General features: G+C 30.5%; 3 protein-coding genes and 1 long non-coding RNA gene across 7 annotated transcripts; 3 read left to right on the top strand and 1 right to left on the bottom strand.

Annotated features, from left to right (window-relative positions):
• The first annotated feature begins 895 nt into the window (after nucleotides 1-895).
• On the top strand, nucleotides 896-3,819 carry LOC115700086 (uncharacterized). 3 transcript variants are annotated; one of them, XR_009684851.1, is made up of 7 exons: nucleotides 896-1,341; nucleotides 1,578-1,646; nucleotides 1,767-1,830; nucleotides 2,150-2,229; nucleotides 2,335-2,418; nucleotides 2,856-3,699; nucleotides 3,805-3,819. It is a non-coding gene; the product is annotated as an uncharacterized LOC115700086 (long non-coding RNA). The 3 variants fall into 3 exon arrangements; XR_009684850.1 differs by lacking the exon at nucleotides 3,805-3,819 and having other exon boundaries at nucleotides 902-1,341; nucleotides 2,856-3,355; nucleotides 3,517-3,531; XR_009684852.1 differs by lacking the exon at nucleotides 3,805-3,819 and having other exon boundaries at nucleotides 915-1,341; nucleotides 2,856-2,940; nucleotides 3,034-3,052.
• Nucleotides 3,820-4,286: 467 nt separating this feature from the next.
• LOC115698702 (probable esterase D14L) lies at nucleotides 4,287-5,667 on the bottom strand. Of its 2 annotated transcripts, none has more exons than XM_061105444.1 (3): nucleotides 5,540-5,667; nucleotides 4,959-5,449; nucleotides 4,287-4,838 (listed from the first exon to the last, which is right to left on the bottom strand). In XM_061105444.1, the coding sequence occupies exons 1-2, from the start codon at nucleotides 5,602-5,604 to the stop codon at nucleotides 5,005-5,007; spliced, it is 510 nt and encodes a 169-aa protein (XP_060961427.1). In that variant the 5' UTR covers nucleotides 5,605-5,667; the 3' UTR covers nucleotides 4,287-4,838; nucleotides 4,959-5,004. The 2 variants fall into 2 exon arrangements, with proteins under 2 accessions (XP_060961427.1, XP_030481706.1); XM_030625846.2 differs by having other exon boundaries at nucleotides 4,963-5,449.
• Nucleotides 5,668-7,103: 1,436 nt separating this feature from the next.
• LOC133032011 (uncharacterized) lies at nucleotides 7,104-12,700 on the top strand. Its single transcript, XM_061105818.1, has 6 exons — nucleotides 7,104-7,293; nucleotides 7,358-7,650; nucleotides 7,782-9,119; nucleotides 9,381-9,642; nucleotides 11,731-11,987; nucleotides 12,146-12,700. The coding sequence occupies exons 1-6, from the start codon at nucleotides 7,104-7,106 to the stop codon at nucleotides 12,698-12,700; spliced, it is 2,895 nt and encodes a 964-aa protein (XP_060961801.1).
• A 9,617-nt stretch (nucleotides 12,701-22,317) lies between these two features.
• Nucleotides 22,318-22,829, top strand: LOC115707600 (auxin-responsive protein SAUR15-like). The gene has a single exon (XM_030635616.2). It carries the CDS (start codon nucleotides 22,378-22,380, stop codon nucleotides 22,732-22,734), a length of 357 nt encoding a protein of 118 aa, XP_030491476.1. The 5' UTR covers nucleotides 22,318-22,377; the 3' UTR covers nucleotides 22,735-22,829.
• Nucleotides 22,830-23,680: the final 851 nt, after the last annotated feature.

The following is a 23,680-nucleotide window of genomic DNA, read 5'->3' as shown; positions in this document are numbered from 1 at the left end:
ATTAAAGTTTTATAAGGAAATAAATGATTAGGTTACTTTCAGGTTACAAGTTATTTATTATTTATTTTTATTTAATTTCCAAATTAATCACAACCATTTAATAGTAATCCAATGGTTTAAAAAAATGTAACCATGATGGTTACAATAAAAATGTAACCATTAAAACCTCTTCCATATATATATGCGCACTCTTAATGGGTATTACCATAAATGGGTAAAATTAAAAAATTTTGAGTTTTTATGCTTAATTTTTCTATCTAATTAAAAAAATCTCACATTTTTATATCATATGGGTTGAGATTGTTCCATCGGTAAAAAAAAAATTTAGCAAGAAAAATAAGAAAAGAAAAAGTTGAGTTTGAATTAAATATTTTTATATGAACATATTTTTGATATGATGTAAAAAGAGATATTTTTTTGATATTTTTTTTTAATTAAGTAGTTAAATTAAGCATAGAAATTCAAATTTGTGATTTCATTATTCGTTATTAGATCAAAATTCTATGGTTTGATATTTTAAAATTAATATTTATAGTTAAATTGATTTAGTAACTATTCATGGGTAATACCCATTAAGAAGTGTTCCAAATATATATATATATATATGGGTGACTATTCAATGGTTACATTTTTATTGTAACCATATGGTTACATTTTTTTTTGACCTGCAATAGCAGGTTACCAATAGGTAAAAATTCCATTTTTAGAATTAATTAATTATAATTAACTATTTTTTAAGTAATTAAATAAATATTTAACAAAGACCTATTTTAGCAATTAAAATTTTTAAATAATTTTTTTTATTTATATATAAATCCCTTGATTTAATTATTTTAACCATTAACCTATTTAATTATAATATTTACACTTTTTTTTTTTCAAAAATTTTAATTTATCGGAAGAGAAAAGCCCAAAGCCTTGGTCACCTCAATTTCCATCCTCCCATACTCTTGTTTCTCCCAGTTTCTGAAATATTAACTGGAGACCATAGCAGATTCGGAGCACGAACACGCCATTAATGGACTCGGGCCATTCAATGAAGCCGTGAGGGAAGCTCGGGGAGCCAGGAGTGTGTACGGAATGAGGACCGCCGGATAGGATGACGACTCGAGGCTTGTAGTCAGCAATGGTCTTGAGAGAGCTGGTTCCGGAAAGGCAAAGGGAGAAAACATCGAGAAATCGGATACGGCGAGTGATGAGATGGGTATACTGGGAACCGTAGTCGAGTATCAAAACCATGTCTGATTCCACACTTTTGGGGTCGATGGCCATGGCTGGAGGCTAAAGAAATTCGACTGTGGACCCAATGTAATCAATCATCTTGTTGACGGTGCTGTGAAGGTTTTTCCTAATTTGATTATTCTTGCTCTTGATATTATCATACTACTCTGAAAAGTTCATTCCTTTATGATTGAAAAAATAAATACTCAGCATATCATCCTTGTCGCTTATTATTAGTTTGTGATTTTCATACATGTGATGAGAATGAGTGTAATTAACTAACATGCTACATTCAACATCCATGGAACAAGAATCCAAACAATATAATATATAGTCTCTCTGTTTGCTTTATGTAGATTTCTCGGTTGTTGGAACTTTTCCGTGCTTATGAGGAGGATTCTAATGTCAAATTCGTGGTTGTCAAGGTAATTTGCTTCTGATGCATAAATCATTGTATCTTATCTTTAAGTTTCCTTGAGGCAAGAATAGAGGAATACTATCAATAGGTCAAATTGAAAATTGAGATTTCCTCCCTATGTTTTAAGGGGAAAGGAAGAGCCTTTTGTGCTGGTGGAGATGTTGCTGCTGTGGTTCGTGATCTTAATGAAGGTATACATTCCACTTTTCCTATATGTTTTGCTGATTTTGAATCCCCATTATTGATGTTTAATTCTGGACAACTTGAGGTGTCTTTTACTTTCATACCTTAAAGCAAAAAGGTAGCCTAGGTTGATTAGGTTACTTTTCTTATTTAAGCTATTTTTCGCTCGGAAGATGTTAGTTGTTTCATTAGTCGCAACCAATGTGATTAGTACTAAACTGATCCCTTTGTTGAGTGAATGGAACGCTAAAAAATTCCTAAACCTTTTACTTTGGTCTTAAAATAATCTGCAACTGACATTCTGTTGTTTCCTCTTGTACAATATAGGTAAGTGGAAATTAGGTGCAGAATTTTTTCGAAAGGAGTTTACCTTAAATTACTTGATAGCAACGTACAGTAAACCACAGGTTAGTGAGTTTTCAGTTGAAGTAGAATCTTATCATAAGCCTATAGCCATTATTTCCTTTGTAAATATATTTGATCAAGTTATTTCCTTACCATTTAAATTTAAGGTTTCAATTCTCAATGGAATTGTCATGGGAGGTGGAGCTGGAGCTTCAATACATGGTAGATTTCGAGTTGCAACTGAAACTTCGGTATGTCTCAGTCTGACACACTTATTTGTTCTGCATCCTATCCTTTCCTGTATGTCATCTAGCTGGAATTTTCTTAGACACCATGTAAAATTTTTAAATGATAATGTAGATATAAATATCTTCAAAGTGAGGGATCTAAATTTGGTGAATAATATGAGAACTTTTTGCGTGGTGGGAAGCTGATGCCTTTATTTTAATACTATTTCTAAGCTTTTTGGCTTGTAGGTTTAAAGAAACACATTGAGCTATATGATTCTTTGAAACAACTTTTCAAACAGTCTTTGCTTTTTTTTTTATTTGTTATTGGGATTTGCTTTTCCATTTTCACAACATAATTAATAAGTGAAGGGAAGAAAAGAAACAGTTGTATTCAGAAATTCAAAGGTTTATGAGTATTTTAGTGTCGACTTCACACACTTCAGAACTTACCCTTGTAGGTATTTGCTATGCCAGAAACAGCTTTGGGACTCTTTCCAGACGTGGGTGCCTCTTACTTCTTGTCAAGACTTCCTGGATTCCTTGGTAATGGCAGATATCCTTGATTTACATAAATTTTGCTCGATATCTTTTAGCTAATCATTTTCCTTCTGTAATGATTTCTTTTATGTGGTACAGTAAATGTGAACCCAAGGCCTTCAAGTATGTTAAGGGAATATTGTATTTGTTGATTTATACATGGAAGAAAATGCATTATTATGATTTATACATGGGTTCTCTTGATAAGTGTAACGAGGTATGATAATATAATTCTTTATTTAATTTTTTTCTTCAATAATTACAAAGTAACATGGAAATTTTTTAGATTTTCATTCCACTCTTATTCTCGAAACATTATATTCTCGCACGACTATTGGTGTCTCTGAAAAAAGTTGAAGTTTGGGACTCACTTGCTGACAAAGATAGTCCAATAGTATATTCATCTAAGATTAAGGAAATAGTAAGTAAGTCTTTCAAATAATATTATGGTTTTTTTAATTTGAAATAATATTATGTTTTTTTTTAAAAAAAAAAATAAAACTTTTTTTTTTTAAATTTCAAAAATTTATACATTTTAATTATCTTATTATGTTGTCTTTATGTATATGTGTGGAATTATAGCTCCGAAATCTTGATTTGGGTCTCGAGAGTCAAATTAAAAACAAGCCAGCTAATTTTAGCTTCGCTAGCTTTATTATTGTGCGTGCTGATTATGTCCCCAAACAACCTAATTTGTTTGACTGCGGGGTATTTACTATATTATTTATGATTACGGCTTGTAAAGTTGATGTGCGATCCTTTCAGGTTAGACATTTTTAAGCTCTTTTGTTTTTTATTTTTATTTATAACATTAGTTTTTTCAATCTTGTGTGATTAATTTTGTATTTCTTTTGTGTTTCTGTTATCCAGTTTGATTCCAATGAAGAAAGATGTTTCATAGCTTGTTGGTTGGCATATTCAAATTACAACTTAAATAGAGAGAAACTTGTGAAGGATGTGACAGACTTCTACTTGAGTAGAAAATCATAAAATGTCATTTAATGATAGACTAAACTCAAATGTTATCATAGAATGTCATTTACCTTATTTATCCTTGCATTTTCATATAGCTAAATTGTTCTTACACAGTAAGATGGTTATATGTCAATAATGGCATATAACTTCACTTATATCATGACTGAATATTTATATATAAAGTTTCAGTTGTTTCCTTATTGATGAAAAAATATAATGAGAAAGTAAATGCTTCTCAAACATAATGTGATATTGTAGGCAATTCAACATATTCGTTACTGGACTTACCATTAACTTATTTTTTTTTTTTTTGCGCAAAGTCTATTTAATAAAACAACAAATTTTACCTGTCCTACAGAATAAGTAAAACGATTGAAGGCTTAAAAAGAAAAATACATTTGATCCTAAAAGATCAAGAACTCGAGGTGTAAAAAGAATTAGAACCAAGTAGAAAAAAAATGCCTACAACAAACACATATATGAGCCACCAACTACAAATAATCAGCCAAAATAAAACAAGAACAAAAAAGAAAGAGGCCATTAAGAAGATTGTAATAACTGTCACTACTCAATTTTATCTGCATTTGGGCTGGCGTTATCGGCAGCATCTGGCGTTATCTGCATTTGGGCTGGCGTTATATGACCCACGAAGTCTCTCAATAGTCAACACATTACATTTACGCTTGATATATGACCTTTGTCACAATAGTCAAACAAGTACTAGTAGCACCAAGCGGATCAAATATTGTTACATTACACCAATTAATTAATACAGACTTTACAGTTGTACATGCATCAAAACGACGTCGTACGTACTAATTAATCCGAGAACTGAAGTACACTTAATTTTCCATCGACTTATAGTTGAAGTCATCCCCTTGCAAATTTCAACGAATCCAATTAATCCGATAACTAATTAAAGATACGGCCTGCAAGTGTGAAAAAAAAAATTGTTATTAAATTATTGAATTATATTACGAAAATTGGATGTAGTGTGTGATTGTGTGAAGATCACAACAAACAATGAGCCAAATAAAATGCATATATACTCACGTATTTGTTATGTTGGTAACTAATGATGATGTTGTTCATGGTTCAAACAGCTATGTCACAACGAATATGCCGAAGCAAGACGGGGATGACTATGTCTGGGGAGCTGAGCTGGGGCAAGTGACCTTCTGTTGACATGACCTCGACGATGGAGTCGGACCCCAGGTTCTGGTGTAGGTACTCGGACACAACTACAGGAACAGCCAGGTCCTTCATACTTTGGATTATGTGGCATGGAACAGTGACCAAGCCCAGAATCTGCCTCAAGTCGCTTTGGAATATAGTCTGGCCCACGCTCAACGCTATATCGGGCCTCATATTGAAAAGGGTCCGACTAAACTCTTGAACCGCAACCGAGTCCATATCCCCACCAACCGCCAATGGTGCGAACCCAGAACACCACGCTTTGTAATTCCCCCTCATCGCTTCAAAAAGTTGGTCCAAATCTTCCTGCTCGAACCCTCCATAGTAATCCACATCATTCAAATACCTATAATCAATAACATAATAGATTTTCTTTTAAAAAAATTAATTAAAAATGAAAAAAGAATTTTTGTTAATTATTATAATTGAACTGTACCTTGGAGAGGAGGCGATCATGAGGATTTTGGAGAAAAGGTCAGGGCGAGTTATTGATGTAATCATTTTATGTTTTCAAAAAAAAAAAAATGTAATCATTTTAAATTAAAATATTATAAGTATAATAAAATTTTAATTATGAAGTTATATGTGTATAATTTTAAATTATTAAGAGTTTTGTTGTAAAAATTAAAATAATTTAAGTGTAAAAAAAATAAATTGCTAAAAGATCCTTATTTAATAATAAATTGCAACAAATTAATTAATAATAATACTTAATTCAATTTTAAAATATAATTAATTTTAATTAAAGTTTTAAAAGGAAATAAATTAACAGGTTAATATCAGGTTACAGGTCATTTTTTTTTTTTTTTAATTTAATTTCCAAATTAATCACAACCATTTAATACTGATCCAATGGCTAAAAAAAATGTAACCATGATGGTTACAATAAAAATGTAACCATTAGAACCTTCTCCATATATATATATATATATATAAAGAATACTTCTTAATGGATATTATCCATTAATGGGTACTAAACAAATTTAACTATAAATATTAATTTTAAAAATGTTAAACCATTAATTTTTGGTCCAATAACGAATAATAAAAGAGAAATTTGAATTTCTATATTTAATTTAGTTACTTAATTAAAGAAAATATAAAAAAAAATACATCTTTTTATACTATATCAAAAATATATTTATATGAAAAATATTTAATTTTTGGTCCACTAAAGAGACGCATGAGACTTTGTAACTCCGATGGGGTGGAGTTTTGGACAAATTTCAAATATGAAAATCTTCCAATATTTTTTTTTCATATGTGGAATTATGGGACACTCTGACAAATTCTATCCATGTAGATTTGAAGCTCCAGTTGGGACGTTGGTGAAACCGTATGGTGATTGGATGAGAGTTCAACCAAGGCGTACTAGTCACATGATTGGAAAAAAATGGCCGAAAGCTTCGCCGTATTGGCAACATGTATGATCGTGAGATGCATGAGAACCAACCAAACTCCGATCATGTTACCAGGGCAAATCCGATGAGGCAATCAATGCCATCAGCTACTCTCAATCAACCAGCTGTGATCAAGGAGAAATTAGGGGGTCAAGGTTTATGTAATAAAGAGGGTGATATTGGGAGGATTGACAAAGCTAAGAGTGTGGAAATAGAATGGTTGAATGATGCTGAAAATGCTAATGTTCAAGTCATTAATGAAGAAGGTGATTGTTTGTTGGTTGCTGATTTGAAGAGGCGTAGAACAGAGTTGGGCCTTAGTGTGGGGTCCAAAGTAAAGGTGGGAGAGAGGAGTCCAGCCCAAGTTCAATTGGATCTAAAAAATGTGGATATGGTGGGTGCTGGTTTCCAGGCCCACCAATCATTATGAGTCTTTTGTCTTAGAATTGCCATGGGCTTGGGAACCCATGGACTTTACAATTCCTTAAGGACTTGGTGATCCAAAAGAAGCCCAATTTTGTGTTTCTTTGTGAGACACTTTGTAAGCGTGATCAAGTGGAGAAGGCTAGAATTTTTCTGGGTTTCGACAGTATGTTTGTCATGGATGTGAAGGGTAGAAATGGAGGCATAGCTCTTTTATGGAGACATGAAGAAGAAGCTTCGAAACTGGGGTTTGCCGATAATTATATAGATATGGAAGTGACTGTGGAGGGGCAGCCGAAGTGGAGATTCACTAGCCTTTATGGGGAACCAAACCGTAGTAGAAGAAGAGCTACTTGGGACTTAATTCGTACATTGGCTGTCAAATATAACCTTCCTTGGTGTGTTATATATGGGGGATTTAAACAATGTAGTTTCTCATGATGATAAGCAGGGTGGTAATTGGTACCCGGATTTTTTAATACAAGGCTTCCAACAAGCTCTTATTGATAGTGGTTTACAAGACATGGATTTATGTGGTTATCATTTCACTTGGGAAAGGGGGAGGGGAACTGATAGCTGGATTGAAGTAAGACTTGATAGAGGCTTGGTGAACCAATCTTGGTTGGATATTTTTAATTTAGCAAAGCTCTACAACCTGAAAACTACTATATCTGGTCATTATCTCATCTTCATGGATTTGTTAACTGACTTAAACTCACAAACGGTACGTCGTTTTAGGTTTGAGAATGCATGGATTCGTGAACCTTATGTTTTCATATTGTTAAAGAGAGTTGGGAGGAGTGTCGAGGGAGTGATTTACAAAGTAAGGTGGCAGTTTTTTCAAGCCATTTGCAGCGCTGGGGGAAGGAATATACTGGGAATTTTAAGGAAAGGATTGGGAAGTGGAAGAAAGAGATGAATAGATGGAAGCTTGGTTGTGATGAGATGTCTATTAAGAATTTTAAACAGGCTAAACAATACTTGGTGGAAACGTATGCTCAAAGGGAAGTTTTTTTGCGTCAACGATCCAAACAAATGTGGCTCCAAGATGGTGATAATAACAACAAGTTTTTTCATGCCTCAGCTTCGGCAAGACGGCGTACTAATTCCATTCAGAAGCTTAAAAATTTAGCAGGTCATTTGGTTGATTGGAACACTGGTTTACCAGATGTTATGAAGGATTATTTCACTGCTCTTTTTGCTTCTGCTCAAACTGATTGGTGTGAGGTTACGACTTTAGTGCAATCTCGTGTTACGACTATCCAAAATGAAGATCTCTTGAGAACTGTTACTCATGATGAGGTCCGCAAGGCTCTTTTCCAAATGCATCCGGATAAGTCTTCGGGGCCCGACGAAATGACTCTTGGTTTCTTTCAAAGGTGTTGTTCTGTGGTGGGTAATGATATTTTCAATCTTATTCTTTCATTCTTTGAAACTGGTTATTTTTCTCCAAGTTTAAATGCTACCAACCTTGTCTTGATTCCTAAGAAGAAGCATCCTTTAGATATGGGGGATTTTAGGCCGATTGCTCTTTGTAATGTTATTTACAAAATCATTTCAAAGGTCATTGCAAATAGGCTTAAAGCTATCCTTCCTTCTATTATTTTGGAAACCCAAAGTGCCTTCTTGCAAGGGAGATTGATTTCTAATAATATTATGATCTCCTGCGAGATTATGCACTATCTTAAGAGGAAAATAAGAGGGAGAGATGGGTTCATGGTTCTACAACTTGATATGAGCAAAGCTTACGACAGATTGGAATGGGGGTATCTTAGAGCTATGCTTGAAAGAATGGGCTTTGATGGAAGATGGATAAACTTAGTCATGTGGTGTGTTAGTTTTGTCTCTTTTTCTATTGTTCATGGAGGTCATGAAATGGGTCCTATTGAAGCCTCTCGTTGGATAAGACAAGGAGATCCGTTATCGCCATATCTTTTTATTCTTTGTGCGGAAGGATTTTCATGCCTCTTACAAAGCTATGAACAAAGTGGGCTCTTAACGGGTTGTAAGATATCTCGACAAGCTCCAACTATTTCTTACATATTGTTTGCGGATGATAGTTATATTTCTTGTAAAGCAACAGAAGATGAAGTTTTTAATATCAAAAGTTGCTGCTTACGTTTGAAATGGCTTCAAGCCAGAATATTAATTACAAAAAGTCTTCAGTTTTTTACAGCTGAAATACTAGTGCTGGTGTGCATGATGCTATTTGTGATTTACTTGGTATTTTTGAAGTTGATGAAAATGGTTCTTTTTTGGGGTTATCGTACTCGATTGGGAAAAATAAGAACGCTATTCTTGGCTTCCTAAAAGATAAAGTGAGGAAAAAAAATCAATGGTTGGGAGGGGCCGCTGCTGTCAAGGGCTGGCAAAGAAGTGCTCCTTAAATCAGTTGCTCAAGCACTTTCAAATTATGCTATGAGTGTTTTCTTGTTACCAATTGATACATGTAAGGAGCTTGAACGACTCATGGCAAAAAGTTTTGGTGGAGCACGGATTCTAATCAAAATAAAGGTACTAGTTGGATGCATGAGTTGGAGTCGTATGTGTCGTCACAAAGATGTTGGAGGTTTGGGATTCAGAGATTTAAGAGATTTTAACTTGGCTCTTCTTAGAAAACAGGGTTGGAGGTTATGGACTCATGATTCTTCTTTGGTAGGGCGTGTGTACAGAGCAAGGTACTATCCTAACAATTCATTTTTAAAGGCTGAGTTTGGTGACAATCCTAGTGTAACGCCCTGTCCAACAGGGACGCCACGTGTGTGTAATTTATTAAAATATTGATAATTATATAATATGTAATTATACTAAAAGTGTGGGTAATTAAATTTTGATAATTAAAATTTAACTTTTAATCTGTTTAACAAAAGATAAGTAATATGGACTACGGGGTCCCCCTGTTTTTCAAATATTTACAAACTGGTTTCAAAGTATTTTACAGCATAAACTTTATATTTCCCAAAATACAATCAAAATAGAGCATCCGGTTTGCGGGAAATTTGTGCCACTCGCCGGTGGTATGTACATTCTTCTTTGCGACCACAAACTCATGGTTGCTCGACTTTAGCCTTCCCTTTACCTGCACCATAAAGCACCCGTGAGTCACAGAGACTCAGCAAGAAAGTGATCAAAACAATAATTGAAAGAAAATGATTATCAACTTAATCTCATGCCATTATGTTTACTCACTATTCGATATAATAAGCATTCCTTTAAACATCACACATTCCTGGTACTTAATAAAGTACCACTTTTTACCACTCGTCACATACGAGCTGAATATGTCACTAACGTTGCCCGATAAAGCAAACGATAAGTAAGAAACCTAACCGCGATTTCAAGAGTAATTACTCATAACGGTAATAACCGTTTCCAACCCTAGGTCATAACCTAGGCTTAATAAACATTTAATCAACATCATGATACTAATTAAGGCCACTTCCATTCATCCATTAATCTTTAACCACATACGGTGCTTACCACTTTTCTTACCTTAATTCAGAAGTCAAGAGTATGGCCGACCTGAGTGGAAGAACAAGCTAGGCAATCCCGGTCCTATGTCACGACAATTGAAACACAATAAATACCTTAACTCAAAATTCTGGATTAAAACCCTAGTTTAGAAATCAAACATAACCTAACTCCCAACAACCCCAAATTAGGTCAAGCATCCCATATTTAATTTAAAACAGATAGTACACAACTCCCCGAGTCAAAACTGAACATAAAGCAAACCCGAACAATTTCCCCTGCAAGCAACCGGTCGACCAGTTTTGGTACACCAGAACCAATCCGGTCGACCGGTTCTAGCAGACCAGGAACAAAAGTTCCTCTTCACCAAATTCGAACCAAAACTCCTCAAAACCTAACCAAACTTTCTAGAACAGTATAATAACATAAATATGGCATAACCCAAGCTGCAAAACACAGTAGTTCAATCTCTAGCTTAAAATCATACACTCAAGTGAAGAAAACTAAATTCTTTTAGCTTCCTCACTCACAAACCAATTCCAACAGCCATGAATTCAATTTAAACATACACCAACAGACCTAATTCAACTAAGATAACATACCTAAACCTCATCTAAACCTACAGCCCTGAAAACTTCCAAAAAGAATAACAAAACCTAGCTTAGAAACCTAAAAATGCACCAAAACATAAGGAAGAACTTACCTTAAGGTTCAAGGTTGGCTTGAAGTTAGAGTTTAGCTCTGAAAATAGGAGATGGCTGAAGAAAATAATCCCCCTAATGGCTGGTTGCAGCTGCTCGAAGGAAGAGGAGGAAGGAAAGTTTGAAAATTTGATTCTTTCTTGCCTTGGAAGAAAGCTTTTAAATAGGGTTTTGTTTTGTTTGTTTTTTTTTAAAAATATAGGCAGCTACAAAAAGAAAAATCCAGCACCTAAATTACTAATCTACCCCTCTTTAATAATTAATTCTTAAAAAAAACCCTAGGGGCATTTTGGTAATTTTACTAATTCCCCAATCCGACATTCTAATAAAATTCTAACTTAATCCGGGATATTCTCAAAATAATTCTTTCATTTAATGTCGTGACATTGCTAACCACATAGCTAAATTTCCACAATTTCCGGGCCCAAAAATAACGTATTTCATTAAATAATTTTTCAACAATTTACCTAAGTAAGATCATAATCCTACTTCATGTCCCAAGTAATTACATATTTAATAAAATATGTCCATTTAAATATTATTTATTTTCTGGGATATTACACCTAGTTTTGTGTGGCAAAGCATATTTGAGGCAAAAGAGTTATTGAATTCTGGTGTATGTCGTTCAATAGGTTTGGGTTTTTCAATCTCTATTCTTAATGATCCCTGGCTTTCTGATGGTAATCCTTTTGTAATGTCTGATCATCTAGCGTTGTTCAACCAATCTGTTAGCAACCTCCTTAAAACTGATTCAAAAACTTGGGATGAAGATGTTATCAAGGACTTATTCGACACTAGAGATCAAAATCTCATCCTTTCTATTTTGCTAAGTGACAATACTATGGATGATAACTGGTGTTGGAAGTTCGAGAATCATGGGAGATACACTGTTAGTAGTGCGTATAAACATATACAAGTGTTGAAGGGAGCTTGGCCTGCTATTCAACCCTCCAGTTTATGGCGCACAATCTGGAAGTTAAAATACCTCTGAAAGTCTGCAATTTTTTGTGGAGGGCTGCCTCGGGTGTTTTGCCAACTTGCTATCAGCTGCAGAAGAGACATGTGTCTTTGAACATTGTTTGCCCTGTTTGTAATTTGGAAGATGAGACTATCTATAATGTTCTAGTTGATTGTTCTTTTACTAGATCATGTTGGAATAGGTCTGTGGTGGATATTGGTAATACAATGGTTGCTGATTTTTTCAGTTGGCTTCAGGAGATTGAAAGTCGTGGGAAGATAGAAGAAATGGAAGAGTTGGCTATGGTGGCTTGGGCGATTTGGAGGGCTAGAAATGAAGTCGTCTGGCAGCAGAAGAGTTCGAATGCTGCTAGCATTGTAGCATCTGCTAGATCTTTCCTGGATCAATATAAGACCGCTCAAGAAAGGAGAGGAAACTCTCTTTCTCATTTGTTTGAAGATGGGTATAAAGCTGAGCATTGGTTGAATAGTAGAAATAAGATCAAGGTTAACGTGGATGGAGCATTGTTCGCTAATGAAGGACGTTTTGGTATGGGCTGCCTAGCCAGGGAGTCAGGGACTATGAAGGTCGTATGGTTGAAGCTTTCTCCTTGGGAAAGCTTGCTCTGGTTCAACCTGAAGTGATGGAGATTATTGGTATAAAGGAGGCTTTGAGTTGGATCAAACGTCATGATCGGCAAAATGTTGTCATTGAGACTGACAATTTATTACGTTTCCAGGCTATTCAAAGTAACATTCCTATGGCCATCTCAATTTAATTTATTGGTGCTTGATGTTCGTAATTTATTATTGTCTTTGAATTATGTGGATTTATGTTTTGTGAAATGATCTGCAAACAAAGAATCAATAGTTGTTTAAATCTTATTTTTTTAGTAAATAAGTAATTTTATTGCTCATGTCAGTCTATACAAATTTGCCAACTTTTTTCAACTATTATATACTCCCACACAAGTTTGTCAACCAATCTATGTCCTCTTTCCCAATTTTTACTATACTCATACTATTAAGTCTATCTCGAGTCACTTTTTTTCACACTCATAACAAAACTCTTCATAGTTTGTACACTATTTTCCCACAAAGCTCTATTCCTAGATTTTCAAATTATATGCACCAAGCATTAAAAATAAAAATGCATATTCCCCTTTTGACACTACTCATCATGGCCCTCCTAATCTAATTCAAATTCCTTTGAATCTGTGTTGATTTGTTCCATATACAGCCCATTGCAACACTTGATTCACACACCTCTTACTGAATTCACACCTGAAGAATATGTGATTATGTATCTCAGGCTCCAAACTACATAAAACACAATTATTCTCTTCCAGAATCTCCTGCCTAAATAATCTGCTCGTCGTTTTCTCTCCCAAACTGCCATCCATGTGATGAACCTATGTTTTGGCACACTGTACCTTGGCCAAAATTTGTTAGCAAACCAGATCTTCATACCAGGTTCTACAAAAAGTTTATTACATATACCTCTTTGATGAAATAAGAGACTGATTCTTGCTAGTTTTTGGAGTAGTGATCTTCTAATTTATCCTTCACTTGCATTACTTTTTCCCAATACCACCCACTATCTTGGTGTCCAACCAAAAAAATAAAAAATAAAAAACTCACTATCTTGGTGGATCTTGTAATCCTACCAATTTTCATCTTTCATATAAACTTCATGTACCCACTTCATATCCAAAGGTTGTCTTTCTTTTAAGCTAAAAATCAAAATGGCCCCAATATTTCACTCTTTTATATTTCAAAAATCCAACCCACTTATTTTGTTTTTTAGTTTACACACATTTTTCCAAGCAATTAACCTTGACTTATCATGATCAGCTACACCAGACCAAAGAAAGGTTTGACAAATTCTGTCTATGGCCTTGAGAACCTTTTTTTTCTGAAAGAATCATAACTTGTGCCTAATAAGTGTGTATTGCTACTAGAATTGAGTTCACCAGAACAATCCATCGATCATACGTATAACAAGTTTCTATAACTCCATATGTGAAGTCTTGCTACCATTTTCTTTGTAGCACCTTACAGTCTGCACGTGAAATTCTTTTTAAGCAGATTGGAACTCTTAGATAAGTGAAAGGGAGTTTACTTTGCTTCAAACCAGAAGCATCTAATATCTGCTGGACATCTGATCATTCATCCTTGTACAATATATAGATGTCTTGTTTGTATTTTCCTACAGCCCAGAGGTTAAACCTTTTATAACTTCTTAGTAACAGCAGAATAGATTTCACATCGCCATGACATAATAGGAGTAGGTTATTCGCAAAGCACAAGTGTGTTAAACTCAAGCCTTCACACGTGATAAAACTTGAAATCTCTCCTAAAAGCAATATGAACATGTATTCTAGATAGGTATTCCATTCATAGCACAAATAAAAGAGAGGGCATGGGGTCTCCTTGTCAAGACCTCTTTGAGAAGGGAAAAAAACTATGAAGAGTGCCATTAAAGAAGAGGTAAAACATAAGAGTCTGAATGCATACCTCAACAAGCTTAATAAATCGATCGAGGAAGCAAAGAACCGTCATCATTTCTGTTAAGAAGCTCTAATCAATAGTGACGTATGCTTTTTTGAGATCCATCTTGATCATACAATAAGGTTTATAGCTTTTCCCCATAATGCTTAATAATATCCTCACAAACTATTATATTGTGAGAAATACATATTTTTCCGTGAACAAAGCCACTTTAATTTTGTAAAATTAGATTAGGAAGGACCTATTTCAATCTTGAACACACTAACTTAGTAGCAGCTTTATAGAGCATATTATAGCATGCTATTGGCCTAAAATCAGCCATAGATTCTGGACATTTAACCTTTGGGACAAGCAATAGAGTTAATCTCCTTCAAGATTTCTCCAGAGTAGAGAAATGAGAGGACTACTAAAGTAACATCTTTACGAACAATCTCTCATGTTGCTTTCAAAAACTTGTTATTAAAATCATTCGAACCTAGAGCTTTTGAGTCTGGAATTGATAAAATAGCTTGTTTCACTCCCTCTTTCGAATACGGTTGAAGCAGCAATCTCCTTTGGGTTTTATTAAGAACATGCCCTTCCTGAACAATCTTGTAATTAACTCATCCCCTTCTCATCCCTTTCAATTTATCCTCCAGTGATCTTTTTGTTTAAATCTTGTTTTACATGTACATGTAAAATTGATTGTTTTGAAATCTTTTTTTAGCATCTTAAATTATTTAAAATTTAGACTTACAAAAAGTTTATAATACTATAAATTAGGAGTTCCAAATGATGTATGCTTATTCATAAAAAAAAAAAAAAAAAAAAAAAAAATATTATTTAAAATTTTACAAAAAAATACATAAAATTTCCTAAATAATTATATTTGTATATATATTGTCACATAAAAATTTTGAATTATAACTATAGTATCAAAACCAGATATGCTCATGCACCTTGTTTTTCAAAATATATATAAAATTATATATATGTATATGTACTATAATGATATATGCACATAAATTATATACATAACTATAACACACATTGATGTGATAAGTGAATTTAACTATTTTTATTAAAAATATTATTTACTCATGTGTGCGTCATTTCCTTATTATGGGATTATACTGCATGAGCAAGGTAGCAATCTGTGAATTGAAGTCTATATGCATAAATTTATATTTATTTGTATGATTGTATAAAAGTTTCTTTTAGGCATGTGAGTTTAATCTCTCTGTTTGCGGCTTCTGCGGCTAAAGTGTAATATATATGTATACAATATAATATAGTGATGATATATAGTCCATTACAAAAGAAAAGTAGTCACATGAAATAATGATGAAAGGGTTAGACTTAGCAGTACAATTGAAACAAGTTCTAGGCTTTTTGGTTTTCCCAATGCTTAAGAGGATAAGAAAGAGAAGAGATCCAAGAGCAATTTAATCTATATAACTATATATCCAGTCCCAGTTGACTAGTTAAGACTTGAGAGAGAGTGAAGCAAGTGGAATATTATTTTACTACTACAAAACCATGCATATCTATTTTAAGCCAATCGGATGCTATACATGTTATATATTATTTAATTATGACATCAAAAGTGAGAGACATGTCTAATTCCAAAAAATACTACTACTCATCTGACACAATATTACCAAATGTGATTATATATTATAGTATGTGTGTTTGTGAGTTACTACAAGGCATCTTTCATTTTTGTTCAACACCCACAAAATATATTTTAATTAAATACTTATATATATGAAATATGATATTAAATTATTGTGTAATTGTATATATATGCAATTCATTTAAAAATTCTCTATTAGCACGTTATTATGTATTCATGTACTAATATCACACTAAAATTAAATTTAATCAGACTGAATGAAAATATATAAGAATAAAATAAGAATAAAAATGAAATAAATTTTGAAACGTATAAAAAATTACTAAAACTTTTCTTATTTTATATTAAAATGATCATTTATTTCATTTTAAATCCAAAATAATAAAAAAAATCATTATATTAGAATGATATTTTCAATTAATACTTTATAATACAATCAAATAAAAAAATAAATTAATAAAAACATATTTTCTTTTCATTCCATTCCACTTCATTAGTACTTCTAAGCAAACACAAATATTATCAATTTTATGTAAAACCCATGCGTCAATATAGTATAACCCCAAAATATCATTATACATCATTTGATATCTAAGAAAGTTTTCCAATCTATTTTAGATCACATATAAAACTTTTAAAAAATTTAAATAAAATTCATAATACTAAAAATAAAGTCTAAAATATTTAAATTTTTATTTTGAACACTATAATATTTGAAATTTTTTAAGTAACTACAATCTACATGTACAGGAGTTAAAATAAATTACACTAAAAAATTCTGTACTAAATGTAAAAAAAAAAATAAAAAACAATTATATCAAAACTTCCTTATTTAAGGATAAATCACAAAATCCAAATCCAAGAAACTTTTCTTTTTTCTTTTTATCATTATTTAACACTTTTAAATGTACAACACACAATGACGTAATATGTGCTCAAAAACCATGGGCGAAGTTTCGTTTCGTTCATGTAATAAAAGTTTGTTGAGCAATACCCACAACTCTCTAAGCTGCGACAAATTCATATACACTTTGAGAAATATCAAATTCGACCTTCCCAATTTCTTATTCTACACTTACATCCACACAAAACAAAATATATAAATAAATAAATTAAAGTTTCAGTTGTTACATTAGAGAAGTAGATGACTTAATTACACATATATATAGTTTGCCTTTTCTCAAGTACACTATGTAGAGTCCTTTACATGATAATAATGTATATATAGACTCTGTATATGTATAATATATTCTCTGACCAAATATCGATCTAAAGGAAAATAAAACAGAAAGCACATACATAGATATATACATATATAACAGAAAACTGATTATCAGATCAGCACATATACTACATAATTAATATAATGATATTATTGATAAATGACATCATCAATTCTATCTCAAATTAATTCATTAGACTTTAATTATTGATGTAAATATTATTAGCTACAATTAATTAAGAAAGAATTAATATTATATGTGCATGGGAAAAACGATATTGGCCGCTATTTAAGCCAATAATAGATAATCTGCATGGACCAATGATTAGGGATCGAACCACATGTTTTGACTTATAGTGACACTTATATAATTGTCATATTCCTCAAGTACGTACTCTGAGCCACACTCTTATATAATAATAAAATTGATTTTTTTTATATATATAATTATGATTTTTTGTAGATAATTATTTATTATTTTGTATCAGTGTCAGATTCACATGCAAACATTGGTAGTGCCATGTGCACTATAAGCCAACAAAATATTCAGGTGGTTTGAGAAGGTATGGGGGGCATTAAAATAAACAAGGAGAGCCAATTGAACCATGTTCTACTTTTATATATTATATTATATATAGTAAGATAAGGGGAAATAATATAATAAATATAATCATTATAATATTAATAGTATTGTATGATCTATTCCATATTATATATAATTATATATATCATCATGAATAATAATAGATGTGTGTAATATGTTATATGGAAATATTAATTAATATTTGTGTAATGTAACCGATCGTCGGACTAAACAATGGATCTTCATGACAATATATGATCTTCTACATATAAATATAAATATGAATAATTCGACAATATTAATTATACCTCTTAAAATATATAATTAGTTAAAAAATTTCTCTCAACTTTTACATTTATAGATTTTTAATTTTTTTATCAAAATTTATCTAATTATTCTGTTTAAATGCTAACGAACCTAAACTTTGACAATTATCAAATCGTATACTCAAAAATATATCTAAAAAAAAATCAATATTTTTTAAGTAAATTTTAAAATATTAATTTAGATCTTTAAAAAATTATTTTGAACAATTAAGAAAATTAAAAAGAGATTAAAATTTAAAAATTAATTAAGTAGTTTAAAAAATAATTTTTTTTATTAAAAAATTCATTTACATATAAAAAATATATTAAAAATTCGATTTATATGTAAAAACTAAATTTTATGGGAACGAGTTTGAGTTTATTTTTTTTTTCTCTAAAAATATATAAATTTATTTAAGTAAACATAATATTTTTTTAATTTAATTTATAATTTTTTAATAATTTTATATTTTTATTGAATTTTTAATTATTTTTTTTTAATTTTTTAAGATAAGAGTTTATAAATATATAAATAAACTTGATTTTTTCTCCAAAAAATTTAAGTTTTTTTAAAATTATTTAGGGGATTTCCAATAATTTTGGTTTGATTTTTTAAGTTACTTGTTTACAAATAAAATAAAGTTTGAAAATATTTTTGTTTAAGAATAATTTAGATTTTTAAAGTAAATTTAATATTTTTATCAGGTTTTTATAGTGATTTTTATTAATTTTTTTAAGAATTAATAGAACAATATAATTTTTAAAATTAATTTTTTTAATAAAAGGGAAAAAAAATTGTATTGGTCAAAGTTTAAAGGGTAAAAATACTAATTTTTAACGGTAAAATAAATAGAACCTAATAGAAGAGACATAATTATGTAACTGTTATATTTTAGAGAGAATTTTTAACAAGCCGTATATTTTAAGGAGTAGAATCAGGTAATGTCAAAATTTTAAGACCAAAAATACTAATCATCTATATTTATATATATATATATATGCAATAATTCAAAGTATTTAATTTAATTTAGATACCATTAGATAACACTTCTATTTTTTAAATTTGTAAATCATATACGAGTGATAGTAAAATTTTTATTTTTGTTTTTATTTTTAAAAAATAAAAATATGTTGTGTCTACTTTTGTTTTTTGTTTTCTTTTTTTTTTTTAAGTGTATTTCATAATTATTTTTATTTTTTAATTTTAAAAACAAAAAGTAAAAATATATTTTATAACTTTATTTTCTAAAATTTTTAAAACAAAAATAAATAGGGCTCAGGGTTGGGGTTGGGGCTTGTCTTAGTCTCGGGCCTATTCTTAATCCAAGACAGGGTTCAGGTTAGGTCTTTGGGCCGGGAGTTCGGGTTCGGGCTTTGGCAGGATTCAAGTCCGAATCCAAACAAGGGCTAAGGTCTAGGTCGAGTCTGGGTTAGGGGGCAGGTCGAGGTCGGAATTGGAGTCAATGTCTAAAATATTATTAATGGAAGAAAATACAAATAGATTATAGTTATCAAAAAGAAATTAAGTTAAATAATTTTTTTAATCAAATCTGTTTAAATAAATTTTGAAAGTATTTTTTTTTTGTTTTAAAAATATTGATTTTTTAAAAATTAGAAAGTGAAAATAATTTTGTAGAACATATTTTTTTTTTTTTTTCAAATATTATCACTTTTAAAAAAATTAATTCAAAAAGTATTATCTAACACCTCTTTAGAGCATCTTCATAGACGGCTATAAAGTGGTGTACATTTTAGCTCGTGTTTTTCCAAAAAAGAAAAATAGTGGTGTACATTTTAGCTCGTGTTTTTTCAAAAAAGAAAAATATGAAGCTCCAATATATATTAATAGTGTAAAATGTGTGTCCAATTTAACACATATGCTAAAAATTGAACAAAATTTTACACAAAATATAGTATAATTAAGCTAAATTTATACTAAAATAAATCTACTTATTTATTTATTTATTTACCATTAATTAATGATTTTTATTAATTAATTAAAACTTTTTAACATTTTATTTATTCATTTAAATAATTTTTTTTTATATAATTTGAATAAAATTATTGACTTTGGAATTTAATTTGTATCTTATATATATATATATAGATCTATATATATATATATATTACAGTACAACTACATAATTTAGACCAAATATAACACTTAGTCATTTTTTGAGCTAAATTTGTATAAAATTTACAGCAGAGAATGGTCTTATAATATTTATTGTTAAACGAATATAATTGAGGTGCATCAATTTTCATATTAATCTTAGTGTCAGTAAAAACTGTACGTAATCTTAGTGTCAATTTTAAATATGAATTATTTATACAATATTTTTATAATAAAATTTAAAGGTTTTTTTATTTATATTTTATAATATTCACTTTTTATTCATTTATATACAAATACAAAAATTATTTATACAAATATAAATAAGGCAATTTAATATATAATTACAACTTTTTTTTAACGTATATATATAATTATTACTTGAAATTTAGTTAATTAAAAACACGTTATATGTTTAAATATATATAATAATTAAACAATTATTTCAAAACTCGTACAATTTATACATAACTTATTTCATCATTGAAAACCAAATGTGAGTATATATAAATATATTTGAGATAATTCCAGTAATTTATGGTATAAATATTTAAATTTAACGTCTAGTTACAAATAAATACTTAAGTTTAATTTTTTACGGTAATAATACCTAAGTTATATTTTGAAACATTACAAGAAATGTCACTTTTGCCAGCACATTTGTGATGACAAAAGTTTAATATTATGCTGGTAAAATAGAATTTACTTCTGATGTGTTGGCAAAAGGAATTGACAAATCAACGTTGATATTAGAACTTTTGCTAGCACAAAATGAAAAGCGCTGGCAAAAATAACTTTTTCCAGCGCGTAAATGTGCTAGTGAAAGTTAGATTTTAGCCACTGCAAATGTGCGCTGGTAAAACTTTGACCTTTTTGCCAGCGCAGTTTGCGAAATGCGCTGGTAAAAGTTACTTTTACCAGCGCAGTAGCGAACTGTGCTGGTAAAAGTGATATTTCTTGTAGTGAAAACTTTTATAAGTATTTGACTGTTAAGTATTAAGTAAATTGTCACGTGGCAATGATGGATTAGTCCACGTTTTTTTAAAAGAAAAATTAGTTTAAATATACCAATAATAAAATGACACGTGGATAATAATTTGACATTTAACGGCGAGGTACCTACGAAGTTCTAGAAATATAACTTAAGTATTCTTACCGCCAAAAATTAAATTTAGGTATTTATGCCATAAACTACTTTTTTTTCAAATATATTTATGAAAAATTCTACCATAAATCCTTTTAAAAATGTGCATTGATGCACCCCTATTCGTTTCAACATTCAAAAAAAAAAAAATATAGTCAAATTTTTTTTATGGTCTATGTTATAACTATATCACATTCTGTAAAATTTTAAGAAATTCTGAAAAATTTAATTAACACATTGAAAACAAGGTTCAATCTGTCTATTTCATACGCATATAAAATGAAAGAATCACGCGTGAAATAAATTGTTTGAATCCTATTTTTGTATACTAATTTTTTTTAAATATCTTAAATAACTACAACATAAATACCTATTTAAAAATATTAACTAAAAAAATTTTCTGCATACCAAAAAACAAAAGTGCATCGATGAATCTGTTTTAGTGGTGCATTGTAAAAGCAGCCTATATATATACATATTAATTATATTAATATTTGAGATGGTTCCGGTACATATAACAACTCGATCTAAATTGAAATATGATGATGAAGTATATTATATAAGTATAATTATTAACTAAGGTCGTTTCCTTACCAATTAAGTTATTACAAGTTTGGGCAAGTAGTAAACAAGTATACCACAAACAAACAAATTAGATTAAATTAAATTAATTTCCAGCAACAAACTTTTATTTTATCCTTTTATAGTAAAAGCAATATATATTATTTGCCCCTATATATAAGCTAGAGTAAGAGCCCAGCTTATAGCAAAACATATATCCAATCTTAGATTTAAACACAAACAACAAACCACACCACAAGACATAACAATGGGAATTCATCATCAACTTCTTCATGCTACTCAAATTATTCGACGGCGATCATCAGCTTCTTCGAAACACCGATCATTTGTGACCGTTGATGATCATGGTCATCATCATCAGGGGGTTCCAAAAGGACATTTTGCAGTGTATGTTGGTAAAGAGAGTGAAGTAATGAAGAATAAGAGGTTTGTGGTACCAATCTCATATTTGAAGCATCCTTTGTTCCAAGATTTGTTGATTAAAGCTGCTCAAGAGTTTGGTTTTGATCATCATCCAAAGGGTCCCATTACTATCCCTTGTGCTGAACAAGATTTTATTAATCTTATTTCTTCTTTATTTACCTCAATACCTAACTACAATTAATAATTAATAATTAGATATTGTACGACTCTCATCATATAGGCTGTAAATATATAATTATTATTTCTTATATATTTATTTAACTACTTCGATCTTCATCATTTTGTACTATAATTACCAACTAACAAAATTAGATATAAATTTATTTTATATATATGTGCAGAGCATTAATTTATTCACAATAATTATTCAACCAAAAAAAAATGTAATCAAAATATATCATTGCCGCAAAAAAGGAAAAGTTACAATATTATAGTAGCTAGCCTGTAGCCATATAATTATAATTGATATTTACATAAAAAAAAAAAATATAATGGATATAAATGCATAAATTGGTAAATCTATATAATATAATAGAGTACTTTTTTTCGTTTAACTTATTTTGTCTTATATGAATCACTGTACTGACTTAAAAAAGATGGAGAATAATAGCTCTTTTTTTTATAACTAAATCTAAAATATTCTATATTTATATATATTATCTACTAGGAATAAGTGGCATCTGCGTTGCATATGTAATTCAGAATAATAATGAGATTTAACATGTATCACACAATAATTATGTAATTAGTGAGGGGTCTCAATTACACCATTCAAATTTTATGACTTCACTGCCATATGGGTGGATCAAGAAGAGGTTGTTACATGCTACAAAAAAAAAAAAAAAAAAAAAAAAAAAGAAGAGGTTGTTACTGAAGCTTTATTTTGTTTTTATAAAAATTTTATAGGCTAATAAAATGGAGTAGAGGAGGTTTATTTTGCAGGGTGTCATTAACCAAGGCCCTGTAGTTTCTGAGGAGCATTGCAGAATTATTTTGACAGCGTATACAGAGCAGGATGTGAAGAAAATAATTTTTGAAATTGTGGGGGAAGAGGTGAGTAAGGATGTTCTTAATTTTCTCCACACAGGGCATCTTTTGAAGGACATTAATACAACAATGCTCACTCT

The sequence above is a fragment of the Cannabis sativa genome, chromosome X, assembly GCF_029168945.1.
Source record: "Cannabis sativa cultivar Pink pepper isolate KNU-18-1 chromosome X, ASM2916894v1, whole genome shotgun sequence".
In the NCBI taxonomy this organism is placed as follows: domain Eukaryota; kingdom Viridiplantae; phylum Streptophyta; class Magnoliopsida; order Rosales; family Cannabaceae; genus Cannabis; species Cannabis sativa.
Note: the sequence above shows the minus strand (reverse complement) of the source record. Positions and strands in the feature narration are given on the sequence as shown.

Bases quoted from the DNA above. Each gene is read 5' to 3' on its own strand.
- LOC115698702 (XM_061105444.1), bottom strand. From the start codon at position 5,604: ATGATTACATCAATAACTCGCCCTGACCTTTTCTCCAAAATCCTCATG. The intron at 5,450-5,539 runs GTACAGTTCAAT...TATTGATTATAG, and splicing joins ATGATCGCCTCCTCTCCAAG to GTATTTGAATGATGTGGATT.
- LOC133032011 (XM_061105818.1), top strand. From the start codon at position 7,104: ATGGATGTGAAGGGTAGAAATGGAGGCATAGCTCTTTTATGGAGACAT. The intron at 7,651-7,781 runs GTACGTCGTTTT...AGCCATTTGCAG, and splicing joins CTGACTTAAACTCACAAACG to CGCTGGGGGAAGGAATATAC. The intron at 9,120-9,380 runs GTGTGCATGATG...GATACATGTAAG, and splicing joins CAGCTGAAATACTAGTGCTG to GAGCTTGAACGACTCATGGC.
- LOC115707600 (XM_030635616.2), top strand. From the start codon at position 22,378: ATGGGAATTCATCATCAACTTCTTCATGCTACTCAAATTATTCGACGG.